Source organism: Gorilla gorilla, chromosome 1 (assembly GCF_029281585.2).
Source record: "Gorilla gorilla gorilla isolate KB3781 chromosome 1, NHGRI_mGorGor1-v2.1_pri, whole genome shotgun sequence".
In the NCBI taxonomy this organism is placed as follows: Eukaryota; Metazoa; Chordata; class Mammalia; order Primates; family Hominidae; genus Gorilla; species Gorilla gorilla.
In genome coordinates this window covers 125858666-125878497 of record NC_073224.2, presented here as the reverse complement: position 1 = coordinate 125878497, position 19832 = coordinate 125858666, and the positions used below count along the sequence as shown (strand labels likewise).

General features: G+C 44.9%; 1 protein-coding gene and 1 long non-coding RNA gene across 2 annotated transcripts in view; one reads left to right on the top strand and one right to left on the bottom strand.

Annotated features, from left to right (window-relative positions):
• Window positions 1–19043, top strand: part of LOC109025592 (uncharacterized) — a 79194-nt gene extending 60151 nt beyond the window's left edge. The window contains exon 3 of the long non-coding RNA XR_010131251.1: window positions 18097–19043. This is a non-coding gene — a long non-coding RNA (uncharacterized lncRNA). The remainder of the gene's footprint in view (window positions 1–18096) is intronic.
• LOC115935825 (coiled-coil domain-containing protein 3-like) lies at window positions 8165–8875 on the bottom strand. Its single transcript, XM_055355248.1, has one exon. The coding sequence runs from the start codon at window positions 8754–8756 to the stop codon at window positions 8193–8195; it is 564 nt and encodes a 187-aa protein (XP_055211223.1). The 5' UTR covers window positions 8757–8875; the 3' UTR covers window positions 8165–8192.
• Window positions 19044–19832: the final 789 nt, after the last annotated feature.

Here is a 19832-nt window from a genome sequence, read left to right as displayed (position 1 = left end):
CCTCCCAAATTGTTGGAGCCACCGTGCCTGGCCAGCCTCCCAAAGTGTTGGAGCCAGCTTCCTAAGGTGTGAGCCACCGTGCCTGGCTGACCGTTCCTCTTATAAGAAAAACAATTTATTTATTTTGGCAGCAACAAGTAGGGCGTTATTTGTTTTGTTTTGTTTTGTTTTTAGTGTGGTGTCCAGAAATTAATATAATATGCTAGATTTGATGTGAACAGCATAAAGCACACTGGGATTATTATGTCCTTTGATTTGGTGACAGTATAATATATCAATGCCCCTAAGACTGCATTTGATTTTTTACCTGTAATACAAGATTACCGGCTCATACAGAGATTACAAAAAATCCTCTGGTTCTTATTTTACTTTTTCTTTCTCCCTTGACTCTACCATCCCCCGTCCTCATCTACTACCCCATCACCTGTCCCCTCCACCCCCATAATCAATTTATCAACCTAGTTGTTAATATTTTTCTCTATGCTCATATAATCACATATAGACAAATACAAATGCACACATATTCAATGCAGTTTTTTTTGTCATTTAAAAAGTGACTACTTTTTTGCCTTTTACTCAAAACATTTTTGTGTGTAAAATCCCTCTAAGTCAACTGGTAGAGTACAAATTCATTCCTCTCCATGGATGTGCCAAAATGTGAATGTACTATAATTTTTACAACCATCACTCTATTGATGGACATCCATAGTATTCACAATTTGTGTGTGTGTGTTGCCACTTAAAATGCTGCAACAAATGTCCTTGTACATACGTCCTATAGTGTTTTTACTCCAATAGTTTTATTGAAACTAATAGTTTTTTTCAGAGGATAGATTCCCAGGACTGTAATTGGGGGTCAAAGGGTATATATATTTTTATTTATTTTTTATTTTATTTTATTTTATTTTTTGAGACCGAGTCTCACTGTATCGCCCAGGCTGGAGTGCAGTTGCACAGTCTTGGCTCACTGCAACCTCTGCCTCCCGGGTTCAAGTGATTCTCCTGCCTCAGCCTCCTGAGTAGCTGGGATTACAGGCACGCGCTATCACGCCCGGCTAATTTTTGTATTTCTAGTAGAGACAGGGTTTCACCATGTTGGCCAGGCTGGTCTCAAACTCCTGACCTCAGGTGATCCACCCTCCCTGGCCTCCCAAAGTGTTGAGATTACAGGCGTGAGCCGCCACACCTGGCCAAAGGGTATATTTAAAATAATAGCTGTTGCCAGACTGCTTTCCAAAAAGGCTATAACACTTCATATTTCAGTAGCAGCACATGAAAATACGCCTTGCCCCTATCCCTGCAGCAATAGGTGTTATAGTGTATTCAGTAGCCATTCTAACAAAAACTGTGAAAGAAAATCAAAAGAAACTACTTCAACATAATAAAAACTATTTACCCCAAATGAAAAGCAACTATGATACTAACTGGCAAAATGTTAAAATTCTTTTATTCAAAATCAGGAACTACACAGGAGTTTTTAGTTAAGGCTGGGTGCGGTGGTTCACACCTGTAATCCCAGAACTTTGGGAGGCCGAGGTGGGTGGATCACGAGGTCAAGAGATTGAGACCATCCTGGCTAACACGGTGAAACCCTGTCTCTACTAAAAATACAAAAAATTAGCCAGGCATGGTGGTGGGTGCCTGTAGTACCAGCTATTCGGGAGGCTGAGGCAGGAGAATGGCGTGAACCTGGGAGGCGGAGCTTGCAGTGAGCTGAGATTGCACCATTGCACTCCAACCTGGGCGACACAGCAAGACTCCATCTCAAAAAAAAAAAAAAAGGAGTTTTTAGTTAAATAAATCTCCCAAGTCTATTTCACTCTTAACTTTAAAATTAACATATAATAGGCCAGGCACCGTGGCTTACGCCTGTAATCCCAGCACTTTGGGAGGCCCAGGCGGGCAGATCACCTGAGGTCAGGAGTTCGAGACCAGCCTGGCCAACACGGTGAAACCTCGTCTCTACTAAAAATACAAAATTAGCCGAGCGTGGTGGCACATGCCTGTAATCACAGCTACTTGGGAGGCTGAGGCAAAAGAATCACTTGAACCTGGGAGGTGGAGGTTGCAGTGAGCTGAGATCACACCATGGCACTCCAGTCTGGGCAATAAGAGCAAAACTCCATCTAAAAAAAAAAAATGAGTTAATTAACATAATACACATATAAAATGTGCACAAATCCTAAGTGCACACATCAATGATCAATGAATTTTTGCAAAGTAAACATATTTATATAACTACCACATAGGTCAAGAAAGTTATTACCAGCACTTCAGAAGCCTAACTCATGCCCCCTTCCTCCTTCCTATAGAGAACCAGTCCTGACTTTTAACACCACTGAATAGTTTTGCCTGGATTGGAAACATACATACATGTGGCATCATGCAATCTATACTCCTTTGTGTGTGTTTGGTTTATTTCTTTCAACATTTTCTTTGTGAAGTTTCTTCATGTTTCTGATAGCAGTAGTTCACTCACTTTCATTGCTGTACAATAGTTTATTGCTTGAATAATATACCACAATTCAATGTCCATTCTGTTGTTGATGAACTTTCAGGTCCTTCTGAATCTGAAACCCATCATCCAATATTTTAGCCATCAATACTCCCAGCTTTGTGTCATCAGAAATTTGGATGATCACAACATTTCTGATACAAATCATTGACTTTTAACTGTTTGATAGGACCAGACAGACTTGTATCAGCCAACTAGAGATCTCCCTTCAGGTTAACCTTAATACTAATAAATATTATTTGGACAAAATTTAGTTAGCTAAAACTGTAGCTATCTGTAGTATCATTCAACGTACCTTTCTGCATTTCAGAGGCCGAGATAGGAGAATCACTTGAAGCCAGGAGTTTGAGACCAGCCTGGACAACCTAGTGAGACCTCATCTCCACAAAAAATTTTAAAAATTAGCCAGGTGTTGTGGTACATGCCTGTAGTCTTAGCTACTTGGGAGGCTGTGGCAGGAGAATCACTTGAGCCCAGGAGTTTGAGGCTACAGTGAGCTATGATCACACCTCCACATTCCAGCCTGGGCAACAGAGCAAGATCGCATCTTTAAAAAAAAACAAAAAACAGGCTGGGCACAGGGGCTCACGCCTGTAATCCCAGCACTTTGGGAGGCCGAGGTGGGCAGATCATGAGGTCAGGAGATCGAGACCACCCTGGCTAACACGGTGAAACCCTGTCTCTACTAAAAATACAAAAAATTAGCTGGGCATGGTGGCGAGCGCCTGTAGTCCTAGCTACTCGGGAGGCTGAGGCAGGAGAATGGCGTGAACCTGGGAGGCGGAGCTTGCAGTGAGCCAAGGTCACACCACTGCATTCCAGCCTGGGCGACAGAGCGAGACTCTGTCTCAAAAAAAAAAATAAAAAAAAGCAAAAGAACCATAAATATTTGTGGAGGTCTACTGTGTTCTAGGTACTGAGTGGGGTTAGAGAAGTGGAAAAAACAGACCACACCGAGACTCTCACGAAATTTACATTCTAGTTGATGAGACAGATGTAAATAAAAATTCAGATCATTTTATGAGGAAAGTGAAATGGAGCAACACTAAACAGAATAATGAGGAGAAAGGCACACAACTTCTGAAGGCACTAGCCATGTGAAGACTGGGAGTATACCATTCCAGGCAAGGGGAACAGCAAGCACAAAGTCCTTGAGGAAGGGATGGGCTTAAAAAAACAAGGAGGGCAGTGTACCTAGAGCAAAATGTGAACAAAGGCAAGTAGAGGAAAGGTAGACAGAAACTAGATTATGTAAGGTCTTGAAATTCTTTTATTTACTCACTTACTTTTTTAGAGATGGGGTCTCCCTGTGTCACCTGGGCTAGGGTACAGTGGCTATTCACAGGAGCAATCATAGCACACTGCAGCCTGGAACTCTGAAGCTCAAACAATCCTCACCCCTCAGCTTCCCAATAGCTGAGACTACAGACTCACACAATGTGCTTGGCAAGGCCTTTTATTCTAAATGCAGTGGTGAGATGGACAAGAGATGTACCATCCATATCCTCCTTTAAGGAAGGACTTGATGCCCAGATGTAAAGAGTGTAGTCACCAAACAGCCCTTTCAGGATCTGCCCCAGGCACAGAGAGCCTCACTGCTTAAGGATATACCCTTCTTAGAGCAGACCGCTTCTAGAGATTAAGTGAGCAGGGTTATAAAGCCCCAGCTATTTTAACCTAACAATTCTGATGGATAATACTCGTTTTTCAGAGCTCCTTGATAGGTTGGCCAAGGCTATTTTTGGTCTGCATCACTGATTTGTTCCTCAGTCCAACTCAGATTTCTCTTTCTTCCTTGTCACAGATGTTAAACCTTAATAACATGTTGAATCCCAAACTCCACCTCTGCATCTGTGACTAACTTAACCTGTGACAAATGGGAAGCCATAAAAGGATTTTTTTTTTTTTTTTTGAGACAGAGTTTCACTCTTGTTGCCCAGGCTGGAGTGCAATGGCATGATCTCAATCTTGGCTCACCGCAACCTCCGCCTCCCAGGTTCAAGTGATTCTCCTGCCTCAGCCTCCCTAGTAGCCTGCCTAGTAATAGGCATGTGCCACCATGCCCGGCTAATTTTGTATTTTTAGTAGAGACGGGGTTTCTCCATGTTGGTCAGGCTGGTCTTGAACTCCTGACCTCAGGTGATCCACTCGCCTTGGCCTCCCAAAGTGCTGGGATTACAGGCGTGAGCCACCGCGCCCGGCTGCCATTGAAGGATTTTTAAGCAAAGAATTCAAATGGCCTGATTTACATTTTAGATCACTCTAGCTGCTGTATAGAGGATGGACTTTGGGAAGTAAAAGTGAAAACAAGACCAGTAGCAGTAGCCCAGGGGAGATGGTGGTGATTTGATCTAGGGAGGAGAAAGCGGGAAGTGGATGGATTTGGGATATAATTTGGTTGTAGAAGTGATAACTGTGCGGTGGCTCACGCCTGTAATCCCAGCACTTTGGGAGGCCGAGGCAGGCAGGTCACGAGGTCAGGAGATCAAGACCATCCTGGCTAACATGGTGAAACCCCGTCTCTACTAAAAATACAAAAAATTAGCCAGGCATGATGGCGGGCGCCTGTAGTCCCACCTACTCTGGAGGCTGAGGCAGGAGAATGGTGTGAACCGGGAGCCGGATCTTGCAGTGAGCCTAGACAGCGCCACTGCACTCCAGCCTGGGTGACAGAGCGAGACTCCATCTCAAAAAAAAAAAAAAAAGTGATAACGGTTCATCCCAATCATTTTGATCAGTTACCTTGCAGAAAACAAATTTAGTGTGTTGAAGGAAACCAAAATATTTCTCGCTAAAATACTGGGGATTTTAGTTTAAAAGCTTAAAACACATGGGCACACTGCCCTTCCTAACTCTGCCTTCATCCGCTCAGAAACAGCTCAGCGGTGCTAGAGGATCCAGGAGCAGACTTTACTCTTCCCATTAATTTACCTTCCCACATTTTCCTGCCTTTTGGAAGCCTAAAGATACTCTTCTTTGTTTCAGCACTTCGTAAGATTCATGGCTCTGGCCGAGTGCGGTGGCTCACGCCTGTAATCCCAGCACTTTGGGAGGCCTAGGCAGGTGGATTGCTTGAGTCCAGGAGCTCGAAACCAGCCTGTCCAACATGGCATTACCCTGTCTCTACTGAAAATACAAAAATCAGCCGGGCGTGGTGGCACACGCCTGTAACCCCAGCTACTCAGGAGGCTGAGGCACAATAATTGCTTGAACCCAGGAGGTGAGGTTGCAGTGAGCCGAGATCATGCCACTGCACTCCAGCCTGGGCGACAGAGCAAGACTCTGTCAAAAAAAAAAAAAAAAAAATTCATGGTTCTTTGTTAAAATACTATTTAAACAAGGTCCCTAAGCCACTGCCTGGAGAAAGAAATACTTTTGAACTGAGGCCTCTCCCACTTGATGGGTACAGCATGTTAATAAACTTGTTTTTCTTTTGTTAATCTGACGCTTGTTTTCAAGTGTCTCAACTAAGAACCTAAAAAGGGTAAAAAAAGAAATGATGTTGTCTCTCCAACAGTGTGTTTTTATTTCTTTCATCTACCTGTCCAGTAATCATTTTAAAAAAGAAAATAGCATTAGTTACTGCCTGTGTGATGTGGCCCCTGCTTATCTGCACTCTCCCTCCTGTTTACTGTTCCAGCCACCTCAGCTTTTTCTCTGTTCCTCTAGCATGGCAAGCTTATTCCTGCCTCATGACTCTTTCACATGGTGTTTTCAGATTTTCTCTGTAGCACTCTGCACGCATTGTCCACCTAAATTCTATTCATCCCTCAGGTAGCAGTTTAAACACTGTGTCCCCACAGAGGATTTCTCTAGCACTGCCTCCTCTCCCAGTGAAGCTAGTTCCTGTAATTATGGGCTCACATAAATCCCTGGGTTTTCTTTTTTGGCACTTATCACAAGCTGTAATTATACCATACGTTTTATTATTTGTCTTCCTCACCAGAGTTCCACAAGGGGCAGGAATGTGCCTGTTTTGTTTTCTGCTTCATCCCTTGTGTCTTGCACAGTAACTATAACTCAGAATTTGCACAACAAATATTTGCTGAATGAAAGAACTTGCCCGTAGTGGACCCATGTTAGTGCCTAGAGTCAATTTCTTTACATGCTCGTAAAACATCTTTTGATAATCCATGCCAAAATGTTCTAGAGATCATTGAAAATTTTCCTACTAGTTTTCAGAATGTAATTTTTTTCCACATGGGGAACTTTTTTTTTTTTTTCTTTGAGATGGAGCCTCCACCGTGTCTCTACTAAAAATACAAAAAATCTGTCACTGAGTCTCACTCTGTCACCCAGGCTGGAGTGCAGTGTCAAGATCTTGGCTCACTGCAACCTCCGCCTCCCAGGTTGAAGCAATTCTCCTGCCTCAGCCTCCCAAGTAGCTGGGTCTACAGGTGCCCGCCACCAGGCCCGGCTAAGTTTTTGTATTATTAGTAGAGACGGGGTTTCACCATGTTGGCCAGGCTGGTCTCAAACTCCTGACCTCGTGATCCACCCGCCTTGGCCTCCCAAAGTGCTGGGATTACAGGTGTGAGCCACCGTGCCCAGCCTGAGAACATTTTTTAAAATAAAGTTTGATTATTGTATTGTGTGTGTGTATATAGATATATATATATATATATGTTTATTTTTTTTTGAGATGGAGTCTTGCTTTTGCCGCCGTCCAGGCTGGAGTACAGTGGCACGATCCCGGCTCATTGCAACCTTCACCTTCTTGGTTCAAGGGATTCTCCTGCCTCAGCCTCCCAAGTAGCTGTGATTTCAGGTCCCGCCACCACGCCCAGCTACTTCTCAAATTTTTAGTAGAGATGGGGTTTCACCATGGTGGTCAGGCTGGTCTCAAATTCCTGACCTCAGGTGATCCACCCAGCTCAGCCTCCCAAAATGCTAGGATTACAGGCGTGAGCCACCACACCCAGCCTATATGGATGTAATTTTAAAGTAATACCAAATATTTATAACAACAACAAAACCCTACTCTATTCCACAGTCTTACTCTCTAGATATGCAACTACTTAAGCTAAGCAGGTTTGGTCAATCTCTATCTTTTTTTTTTTTTTAACAGTCGTAACAGCTCACATGTATTGAGCACTTACTCTTTTAAGCATTATGCTAACGGATTTACATAATTATAGTTTTTACATATTTAAATCATATTGCATTAGCCCTCTGACATAGATCAGGGGTGTCCAATCTTTTGGGCCCCACTGGAAGAAGAATTGTCTTGGGCCACACATAAAATACACTAACACTAACGATAGTTGATAAGCAAAAAAAAAATTGCAGACAAATCTCGTAATGTTCTAAGAAAGTTTACAAATTTGTGTTGGCCCACATTCAAACTGTCCTGGGCTGCAGGTTGGACAAGCCTGATATAGATGCTACTATTGTCCCTGTTCTGTAGAAGAGGAAACTGAGGCTCAGCATGCCAATCTTCATCTCATCTTGTTCTCATACTTTGGGAAGAACTCCTTATCCAACAGTAAAGCTTCAGGGATCCAAAGTTTATGAATGGTCTTTTTTAACAGCTGGGAGGTAAGGAGGGATAGTAGGAGAGAGAGAGGGCATACGATAATACTCTCTGATCTGGGCTTTTGGAAGAGTATTCTTGATTCCTTTGGTCACAAAATTCACACAAGGTGTAGCTACACCTTGTTTTGCTCTGGCACAGGATTTAGCCGATTCCTACCCTATTGTCTTCCTGGATTTCCCAGTCACTGGAGAAAGTCGCCAGCTGCTGCCCTTGCGAACAGTTTGAAAACTGGAAAAGGCTAGAAAACATCCTTCTGTTCTCTTGAGTGTCTGGGAAGATGGCATCTTGGAAATTGACTCCGTGAGGCAAGAGGTTATAATTTTCATCCATCCTGAGGAAGAAGAAATAGGAGTAGTCCTGGACCACGGTGTGGGAGTGGCACGAGAAGTAGCCCAGGCCGGTGAGGTTGAGCCTGGAGCCGGCGGGCACCTCCAGCATGCTGCCCCACGCCTGGTCGCACAGCATCTGGACCTCGGCCGAGTAGAAGAGGCCCCCCTGGCCGGCGTGGTACTGCCAGGGCAGGTGGTTGTAGAGGCCGGGCGCCTCGGGGTGCAGCGCCAGCACCCTGGCGTACACGACGGTCTCGGCCAGCTCGGCGCGGCAGCCCTCGCTCAGGGGCCTCCACTCGGAGGGCAGCTGGCAGGCGCGCGCGGGCGCTGGGGGACCCGCCAGGCAGAGCTTGGCGAGCAGCAGCTGGCGCAGCATGCCGGGCCCTCCCGGGGCGCACGGGGCGGCGGCGGGGAGCCCGGGGAGCCCGCCGGCCCGGGAAGGGCAGCCCTGGGCGCTCGGCTGCTCGGGCCGCTCCCGGGAGCTGGGCTCACCGCTGTCTCTGCCACGGGGCTCGGACCAATCTCTATCTTTAAAAGAAGTCTTTTTTCATACTTAAAAAATCAAAGACATTTTACCCTCTGACCCTTTCCCCACTGTCAATAATTTCAATAGTATTTCTATTTGCGGTTTGCAACCCCATTGGCAATTTCTTTCAGTATCTTTTAGTATTGGGGACTAGAAATTTTACTTTTTAAAAATTTATTTATTTCTTATTTTTTCTTTTTCTTTTTTTTTTTTTGGTAGAGATGGTGCCTCTCCATGTTACCCAGGCTGGTCTGAAACTCCTGGTCTCCCAAAGTACTGGGATTATAGGCGTGAGTCACCACACCTAGCCGAAATTTTAATTGTTTTAAAAGTAGCAGAATATCTCTTATTATCTCACCTCAATGGTGTCACATTTCTTTTCTTTTCTTTTTTTTTTGAGACAGGGTCTTGCCCTGTTGCCCAGGCTGGAGTGTAGTGGCACATTCGTAGCCTCAGCCTCCTAGGCTCAAGGGATACTCCTGCATCAGCCTCTTGAGACTACAGGTAAGTGTTCCCATGTTGAGACAGGGTTTCACCATGTTGGCCAGGCTGGTCTCAAATTCCCGACCTCAAGTAATCCACCGGCCTCGGCCTCCCAAAGTGCTGGGATTACAAGTGTGAGCCACCATGCTTGGCCTGATTTCAGGATTTTAAATGTGATATGTTTCCCCACAAGCCCCACATTTTCCAGAAGAGCTAGCTTGACACAAACTAAATTTTGCTCATGGGTGAAATGTAAAGAATTTATAATCAGCCGGGTGCAGTGGCTCACGCCTGTAATCCCGGCACTTTGGGAGGCTAAGGTGGGCGGATCATGAGGTCAGGAGATCGAGACCAGCCTGGCCAACATGGTGAAACACTGTCTCTACTAAAAATACAAAAATTAGCTGGGTGTGGTGGCATATGCCTTTAATCCCAGCTACTCAGGAGGCTGAGGCAGGAGAACTGCTTGAACCAAGGAGGTGGAGGTTGCGGTGAGCCAAGATCATGCCATTGCACTCCAGTCTGGGCAACAAGAGTGAAACTCTGTCTCAGGAAAAAAAAAAAAAAAAAGAATTTATAATCAAGCAGCTTCCTCCCCTCCCCAATGCCCTGCCACTGATCCCTTATGAACATTATTTAGGAAGACCCTTTGCCTCTACTTGTTTTTTAAAAAGTGAAATAACAGAAAGTGAAGAGGTTTTCTCAGGATGTTAGCAATTCTCCACTGTTAAGCAGGTCTTCTCTAGGTTTACAACAGAAATAGCTAAGGAGGCAGAGCTCACACCTACTTTGTCTATCTTTCTAATACTGAACAAAACCTTTACTCAACTTTGCTGCTTTCTAATGATTCTGTCCTATTTCTACTCTTTTTTGGCAAACTCCTCTAGCAAATTATCTGCACAGTTATCGTCACCTCTTAATGTCAAATAACAAATAATTTGGTTTTAGTCTCTATTGAAATATAATTAAGGGCCATTATCTACTCCTGAATAGCCCCATTAAAATGCCTCTTCTCAGTCTTTACTGAGTTCCCTATTGAGTTTGTTATTGCAAACCACTCTATTAAGGAATGGTTTTTCTTCTCTTTATAATTAAAGAAAATTACATGAACAGTATAGCAACATTAATACAGCTCTAGAAAAAAGACAGAAAAAGTCACCCACAATGTCACTACCCATCCAAAAGTAAACATTTTTTAAAAGTTTTTGTTGTTGTTGTTGTTTGAGACAGAGTTTCGTCTTGTTGCCCAGGCTGGAGTGCAGTGGCGCAATCTCTGCTCACCACAACCTCCATCTCCTGGGTTAAAGCAATTCTCCTGCCTCAGCCTCCTGAATACCTGGGATTACAGGCATGTGCCACCACACCTGGCTAATTTTGTATTTTTAGTAGCGACAGAGTTTCTCCAACTTGGTCAGGCTGGTCTCAAACTCCTGACCTCAGGTGATCCGCCCTCCTCGGCCTCCCAAACTGCTAGGATTACAGGCATGAGCCACCGCGCCTGGCCAAAAAGTTATGTTTATAGGACACTAGTGGCTGGGTGCGGTGGCTCAGCCTGGCCAGCATGGTGAAACCCTGTCTCTACTTAAAATACAAAAACTTAGTCAGGCATGGTGGCGTGCACCTGTAATCCCAGCTACTCAGAAGGCTGAGGCAGGAGAATTGCTTGAACCTGGGAGGCAGAGTTGGCAGTGAGCCGTGATCGTGCCACTGTACTCCAGCCTGGGCGACAGAGTGAGACTCCATCTAAAAAAAAAAAATTCTTCACATTTCACCCATGAGCAAAATCTAGTTTGTGTTAAGCTAGCTCTTCTGGAAAATGTGGGGCTGGTGGGGAAATGTATTATATTTAAAATCCTGAAATCAGGCTGAGCACAGTGGCTCACGCCCAGGTAGGTGGATCACCTGAGGTTAGGAGTTTGAGACCAGCCTGACCAACATAGTGAAACCCTGTCTCTATTAAAAATACAAAATTAGGCTGGGCGCGGTGGCTCACGCCTGTAATCCCAGCGCTTTGGGAAGCCAAAGCAGATGGGTCACCTGAGTTCGGGAGTTCAGGACCAGCTGACCAACATGAAGAAACCCCATCTGTACTAAAAATACAAAAATCAGCCGGGCATGGTGGCGCATGCCTGTCATCCTAGCTACTTGGGAAGCTGAGGCAGGAGAATTGCTTGAACCTGGGAGGTGGAGGGTGTGGTGAGCTGAGATCACGCCATTGCACTCTAGCCTGGGCAACAAGAGGGAAACTCCGTATCAAAACAAAAAGGCTGAGTGTGGTGGCACATGCGTGTAATCCCAGCTATTTGAGAGGCTGAGGCAGGAGAATCGCTTGAACCCAGGAGGCAGAGGTTGCAGTGAGCTGAGATCGCGCCTTTGCACTCCAGCCTGGGCAACAAGAATGAGACTCCATCTCAAAATAAAATAAATAAATAAAATAAAATCCTGAAATCAGTTAAGCCTTAGTGAGGGTCTCTTAGGGCCTCCCCAGATGGGCATATGTTTTCAGGAAGAAAGTAGAGAGAACAAAAATGACAAGGGGGCCGGGCACGGGGGCTCATGCCTGTAATCCTAGCATTTTGGGAGGCCGAGATGGGTGGATCACCTGAGGTCAGGAGTTCAAGACCATCCTGGCCAACGTGGTAAAACCCCATCTCTACTAACAATACAAAAATTAGCTGGGCATGGTGGCATGCACCTGTAATCCCAGCTACTTCGGAGGCTGAGGCACGAGAATTGCTTGAACCGTGGAGGTGGAGGTTGCAGTGAACCAAGATTGCACCATTGCACTCCAGCCTGGGCGACAGAGCGAGACTCCGTCTCAAAAAAAAAGACAAGGGAAAATAATGATTAGGTTGATGAACAGAAAGGCCCTTAGGCAAAATTATGCTTTTCCTATGTAGTTCTGGAAGTAATGTCCTCCTCTTAGTTTAGCAGAAAGGATTACCTCTCACTGGCAGAATTTCTTGCTAGGTAGAAAGGGAAGGTAGAAGCAAGCCAGTGGAGATGTATTTTTACAATGCATTGGATCTTTCCACACTTCTCAGATCACACTATGTAAAGAGTACCCTCTTCCAATACATAGAACACTCTTTCTTTAGGCCAAATCAAGATTTCTGGATACTCTATAATGGTCAGGCTGGATAAACGGTTAGGGAGGGAAGGAAAGGGACTTTTCACATCATATCTGTTATATCTTTTAAATTTTGTATTACGATCATGTGTCATTTATTGAAACAGTAAGTTGTTACTTTAAAGACCCAATTAAGGCTGAGTAGTGAAATTTAAGATTTAGTTTTTTGGTCAGCATAGCCTCCAGTATTTATTTCTTTCCTTGCCCAATTTGTTCATCCGCTTTGTGATTTTGTATTGTGGAGTTTTAGTTTAGAGACCTCTCCCTGCAAGTGATACCCCCAACCGAAGTTATCAAATCTAATCTAAACAGATCAATTTATGCGTGACATTTCATTTTCTTCCATAAGCTCTGTTTCCCACCAGCAAACAAAACATCTTGTTAAAACAGAGACTGTCCACTTCAAGCTTCAGATGAGAATTACAGTCAGATTCCAGCCCTGCTATTTACTAGCTACGTGACCTTCTGCAGGGCATGTTACCGCTCTGGGATTGGGTTTCCTCATGTGGGGCTGTAGAAGGTGCACTCAATTTACTAGATAGAGGTCAAAGGATGTACTTCAACTTCTGGCTCTGCCACTTTGTTGCTGTGCGACCTTGGACACGCTGCTTGGCCTGTAAGCTTCCGTTTCTATAAAATAGGGATAACGCTTCCTTCCAGGGAGGTTTTGAAAGTGGGATGAGGGATCTAAGATGCCTAGGACACATGAGTGCTTAAGCCATGTTAGTGTCTTCTCCTTTCTCTTCACCTGTTTCTTTCTGGGCTGTTTTTGTTTGTTTGCTTTTACTTTATAAAACAAGAACAGTGAACTACCTATTATGCAGATCTCCTGCCTTTCATAGTGCTTTATAAACTGTGAAGCAGAAAGCAGAATGTGTGGTTGTTTGGGCACCAGGAGGACAAAGGGCCCCAGGCTTTGAATTTCTCTGACCTCTCTAAATTGTGTTTGAATTCCAGAGAAGAGCTCTGTTTTTCTAGGTGAGAATTAGGCAAGCTTTTCCTGGAGCTCACCCCAGTCAGCATCCTGAGGGCTGAGGGCTGAGGGCTTCCCTTCCACAAGACCTCCCTGTCTTTGTAAGGCTCAGCATCACAAAGCCACCTGGGGAGTCAAGGGTAGGTATTGTTCTTCAGAGACACCTGGATGCTGGCTCACTCCCTGAGGAGGAGGGAAAGCTGCTCTGGCCTTTGAAACATTGTATTGAAAACTCATACACAGAAGCCAAAACTGACAAGGATGATAAGCTGCTAATATGCTAATAATAATAATAATGAACTATGCCTGTTCTTCACATACTGTGCTCTGAGAGAGGTTAAAATGCCTTTAGGCCAGTACTTTGATTTTTTTTTTTTTTTTTTTTTTGAGATGAAGTTTCAAAAAAGCTCCGTCACCCAGGCTGGAGTGCAATGGCATGATTTCGGCTCACTGCAACCTCCGCCTCCCAGGTTCAAGCGATTCTCCCACATCAGCCTCCCGAGTAGCTGGGACTACAAGCACACGCCACCATGCCTGGCTAATTTTTTGTATTTTTAGTAGAGATGGGGTTTCACCATGTTGGCCAGGCTGGTCTCGAACTCCTGACCTCAGGTGATGCACCTGCCTTGGCCTTCCAAAGTGCTAGGATTACAGGCACAAGCCACAGTGCCCGGCCAGGTAGAAGTTTAGAAGAGTTCATTAAGACTCTGCCACTCGGTGGATTTGTAACCTGTATTAAACATTAACCCTCTCTGGGCCTGAGTTTCTCTATCTTAAGATGAGAATACCTAACACACTTCCTAGCTCTAACTAACTTTGCTAGGCCAGATGCTTACAAATTGAAATTCTTTGATGTCAATCCTATCTTATTCCTTGGACAAAGGGGAAGAGAAGAAAGGTCTTAGTTTTTATAGAGCAACCAGCATGTATCAGGCATTATATGAGGGACTTTATGTCCACTAATGTATACACTGATTTCTAGCACAGCATTGCTTTGTTAATTTGACAAATGATCTTCTAAAAGGGTGGGCACGTGTGCCAAGGGTACTATCACAAGGTTCTCTAATTTTAATCTTATCAAGGAAACAAGTAATCAAAAGACAGAAATGGGAGGCAGAATTAGTACATAATTTTAAAGTTGCATTGGTGTGATACTGTACTAGACACTGGAAATAAGGTAATCACAGTTAACCTACTAAACAGATATTTTACTTGATAGCAATAGAGAATACATAATATGTCTAAATCAAGTATCCTGTATAAATCACAGGTGAGCTATTTCTCAACACATTATTTGTTTCCTTCCTTCTCTACTTAAAAAATTATACACATAATTCATAAATCATTCTCATTATAAAAGGGTCAACAACATAGAGCAAAGACTTAGGGGTCATTCTCTACTCAGGCTTCCTTTCAGCCCCCAGCCCCTTACCTCACTCTCCCACCACCCAATCCCCTTAACAGAGAACCACAATGATGTATATTCCAAGTCATTTTCAAGTTAAATTTCATTATTGGTATCCTTACATTTTCCTTTAAGAAAAAAGAAACTCTGGGCCAGGTGCAGTGGCTCACGCCTGTAGTGCCAACACTTTGGGAGGCCGAGGCGGCCCGATCATGAGGTCAAGAGATTGAGACCATCCTGGCCAACATAGTGAAACCCCATCTCTACTAAAAATACAAAAATTAGCTGGGCGTGGTGGTGCGCACTGTAGCCCCAGCTACTCGGGAGGCTGACGCAGGAGAATTGCTTGAACCCAGGAGGCAGAGGTTACAGTGAGCCGAGATCTCGACACTGCACTCCATCCTGGCAACAGAGCGAGACTCCATCTCAAAAAAAAAAAAAAAAAAAAGAAAAACTCTGAAAAGGGTAAGGAGGAAGTGGGATTCAGTAACCTACAAAGCATTTAGGCAGGACGCTTTTCAAAATGCAGTTGGCAGAAATGGAAGTTGAACTGAGTGTGGTTTCCGGTACAGGGCATCTGGCCACCTTCACCTCAGTAAATACTGCTGATTGACTCTCTCTGGCTCTGGCTGTCCTGCCAGAGACAGCCAAACACAGGAGACATGACAAATTACTAGTATCTTTTGCTTCTTTATTTTTATTATTATTATTTTTCTTTTTGTGGAGAATAGCGTCTTGCTGTATTGCCCAGCCTGATCTCGAACTCCTGGGCTGAAGCTGTTCTCCTGCCTCTGCCTACCCAAGTGCTGGGGTTACAGGTGTGAGCTACTGCACTCGACCTTTATTTTTATTCTGTATATTCATCAGTCCCCTTGTGCCCTGATAATGGCTAGAAATAGGAGTTTCTCTTATATACAGTAGCAGGGACACACTTTCTCTCCTTCTCTTTCCTTTCTAAAGGACAATGTCAAGGACATGTCCAGGACAGGTCAGAGAATGTTATATCAGAGATACTGCTGCTATATTTACCCCCACTTGCCTTTCAAGCAAAGCAATTTATATGATTAAAACCAAAACAAAACAAAACAAAAAACAGCAGAGGCAAACTGTCCTGGGTATCTTCAGAGAAGAAAAACATTGAATTTTAAAGCTGTATTTTACTTTGCAGTAAATTTTTCTGGGGGCTAAATTTCCTTCTTCTCTTTGTTTTTACTTTTTTAAATTCTCTTAGGAGAGAGTTAAAGAGATGTATCAGCCGGGTGCAGTGGCTCGTGCCTGTAATCCCAGCACTTTGGGAGGCCGAGGCGGTGGGGAGGGATCACCTGAGGTCAGGAGTTCAAGACCAGCATGGCCAACAAGATGAAACCCCGACTCTACAAAAATACAAAAATTACCCAGGCATGATGGCGGGTACCTGTAATCCCTGCTACTTGGGTGGCTGAGGTGGGAGAATCACTTGAACCCAGGAGGCAGAGGTTGCAGTGAGCCAAGATCGTGCCACTGCACTCCAGCCTGGGCAACAGAGCAAGACTCTGTCTCAAAAAACAAAACAAACTGTAACCCCAGTCAGCAGATAAGAGTCCCAAATTTTAGATAGAGAATGCTGAGAAAATTAGGGTGTTAGGGGAAGCTTTAAAGGAGAGAGTGGTATTTGAGAAGGGAGGGGACAAGAAGACATTCCAGATAGAACAAAGAAAGGTGTAGAAGAGCAACCATTCAAGATGTGCTTAGGGAACAATGACTACACCAATCTGACACGTCAGGGAACAATGGGGTGATAAGTTGGGCTCACATTTGGAGAGGCTAAAAAGTCTGTACTTAATTCCATAGATAATTCCATAGCGTGTCTGATATTTTCGTTGAGAAATGACATGATTAAAGTAGTGCTTTAGGGCAATTAATATGGCAACTACCCTGGTGGTGGGGACAGATTGGAGGGATAAAAGACCTAGGTGCTTCAATGTGGGTGATAGCAGAGCATAACAAAGTCTTCCTACCTCCACATCAAATGCAGCTCAAGGGAGAACTTCCCACCTAGCACTTACATATTCAATTTTTATACTTAACCAATTATGTTTTTAGTTGGTCTTCTTTCTTTTCCAAGCCTGACTCGTGACTCCCGTAATATTAGAGTGAGCTTCCTGAGAACGGGCCCTTAATTGTTCTTTTCCTCTTCCTCCCTTTGTAACAGAGGCCCAAATTCCCTCCACACTGTGTCCAGCCTAGTAGTGAACCTCACTCAGGAGGAACAAACTGACACACAACTTCTGGGTGGGAGCCCAGCCTACACTTTCCTTCTGCTTTGGTTTCAGGCATTTTTGACAACATCTAAAACATCAAATTAATTCAGAGGGTGAAAAAAAAGGAATTGGCAGGCAGGTGGGGATGAACAGATGTGCCTGTGTCATAGTGAAAGACAGATTTGATTTATGGTCCGTTAAAAAAATTTATGACATTCATTGAGAAGTTATTGTATGTCAAGCATCTTGTAGTTCAAATGTATTATCTCATTCATCTAGTTGGCAAGCCTATGAGATAGTTTCTATTATTTTACAAATGAGAAAACTGATGCACAGAGAAGTTCAATAATTTGTTAATTATTAATAGCAAGTGGCAGAGTCAAGATTTGAACTATGTCTCTTTACTATTAAAAGTCCATTATTTTGGCCAGGTGTGGTGGCTCATGCCTATAATCTCAGCACTTTGGGAAGGCAGAGGCGGGCAGATTACCTGAGGTCAGGAGTTCCAGATCAGCCTGGCCAACATGGTGAAACCCCATCTCTATTAAAAATACAAAAAGTAGCCGGGCATGGTGGCATGCGCCTGTAGTCCCAGCTACTCGGGAGGCTGAAGCAGGAGAATCACTTGAGCTCGGGAGGCAGAGGTTGCAGTGAGCCAAGATCACGCCACTGCACTCCAGGCTGGTTGACAGAGTGAGATTCTGTCTCAAAAAAAGAAAAAAGTCCATTATTTTAACCACCGTAGACTACTGATTCTACATTAGAGACCTAGATATCAAGGCCGGTGTATCTTCAACTCTTTAATCCATACCCTTCTCCTGAAACGCAACAGCACTGTTGCCTGAGTGTTTGTTGAAGAGGTTTATTTCTTTGGTTTAAGACTTTGTTCTCCCTCTCCCCCTCCCCCTCCCCCTCTCCCTCTCCCTCTCCCCACGGTCTCCCTCTCCCTCTCTTTCCAGGGTCTCCCTCTGATGCCCAGCCGAAGCTGGACTGTACTGCTGCCATCTCGGCTCACTGCAACCTCCCTGCCTGATTCTCCTGCCTCAGCCTGCCGAGTGCCTGCGATTGCAGGCGTGCGCCGCCACGCCTGACTGGTTTTCGTATTTTTTTGGTGGAGACGGGGTTTCGCCGTGTTGGCCGGGCTGGTCTCCAGCTCCTAACCACGAGTGATCTGCCAGCCTCGACCTCCCGAGGTGCCGGGATTGCAGGCGGAGTCTGGTTCACTCAGTGCTCAATGGTGCCCAGGCTGGAGTGCAGTGGCGTGATCTCGGCTCGCTACAACCTCCACCTCCCAGCCGCCTGCCTTGGCCCCCCAAAGTGCCGAGAGTGCAGCCTCTGCCCGGCCGCCACCCCGTCTGGGAAGTGAGGAGCGTCTCTGCCTGGCCGCCCATCGTCTGGGACGTGAGGAGGCCCTCTGCCTGGCTGCCCAGTCTGGAAAGTGAGGAGCGTCTCTGCCCGGCCGCCATCCCATCTAGGAAGTGAGGAGCGTCTCTGCCCAGCCACCCATCGTCTGAGGTGTGGGGAGTGCCTCTGCCCCACTGCCCCGTCTGGGATGTGAGGAGCGCCTCTGCCCGGCCACGATCCCGTCTGGGAGGTGAGGAGCGTCTCTGCCCGGCTGCCCCTACTGGGAAGTGAGGAGCCCCTCTGCCCGGCCACCACCCCGTCTAGGAGGTGTACCCAACAGCTCATTGAGAACGGGCCATGATGACAATGGCGGTTTTGTGGAATAGAAAGGGGGGAAAGGTGGGGAAAAGATTGAGAAATTGGGTGGTTGCCGTGTCTGTGTAGAAAGAAGTAGACATGGGAGACTTTTCATTTTGTTCTGTACTAAGAAAAATTCTTCTGCCTTGGGAAAAAAAAAAAAAAAAAGACTTTGTTCCCAGAGATTAAATTGCAGATCCCGAACCTTCTCACTACTAAGTAGCTCTTAGGAGTGGATCTCAAAGCTTCAAAAGATTTTAGCCTGCCAGACAAATATCATTAATTAATCCCTTTTCCCTTAAGACAGCCAGGCCTACCACACTACCTTGATGGGTTTCTGGACAAAAAAAAAAAAAAAAGCAAAGGTAGCATAAATTTAATTGATGATTTCTATTAGACTTCTTTGGAAAGGAGAAAACAACTCTTACACCTTCATTAACACCTCCATGGAGCCTCCAGGATAGTGGTAGTAGGGGTTCAGGACTCACATTAGAAATCCCTGTTTTGACCTTTTCTGTTAGAATGCTTGACTGCCTGGTATTTTCCTGTTAATACTAGGATTTTTTTTTCTTTTTTTTTTTTTTGAGACAGAGTTTCTTTCTTGTCGCCCAGGCTGGAGTGCAATGGCGTGATCTCAGCTCTCTGCAACCTCCGCCTCCTGGGTTCAAGTGATTCTCCTGCCTCAGCCTCCCAAGTAGCTGGGATTACAGGTGCCTGCCACCATGCTTGGCCAATTTTTTGGATTTTTAGTAGAGACGGGGTTTCACCATGTTGGCCAGGCTGGTCTCAAACTCCTGACCTTAGGTGATCCACCCGCCTCAGCCTCCCAAGGTGCTGGGATTACAGGTGTGAGCCACCAAGCCTGGCCCTTTTTTTTTTTTTTAACTTATCCTATCTCATATATAACAATCCAAGAAATATTAATAGCTATCAGTTAGAATGTGTTTTAAAAAACACTTCTGCTGGCCCAGTGGCTCACGCCTGTAATCCTAGC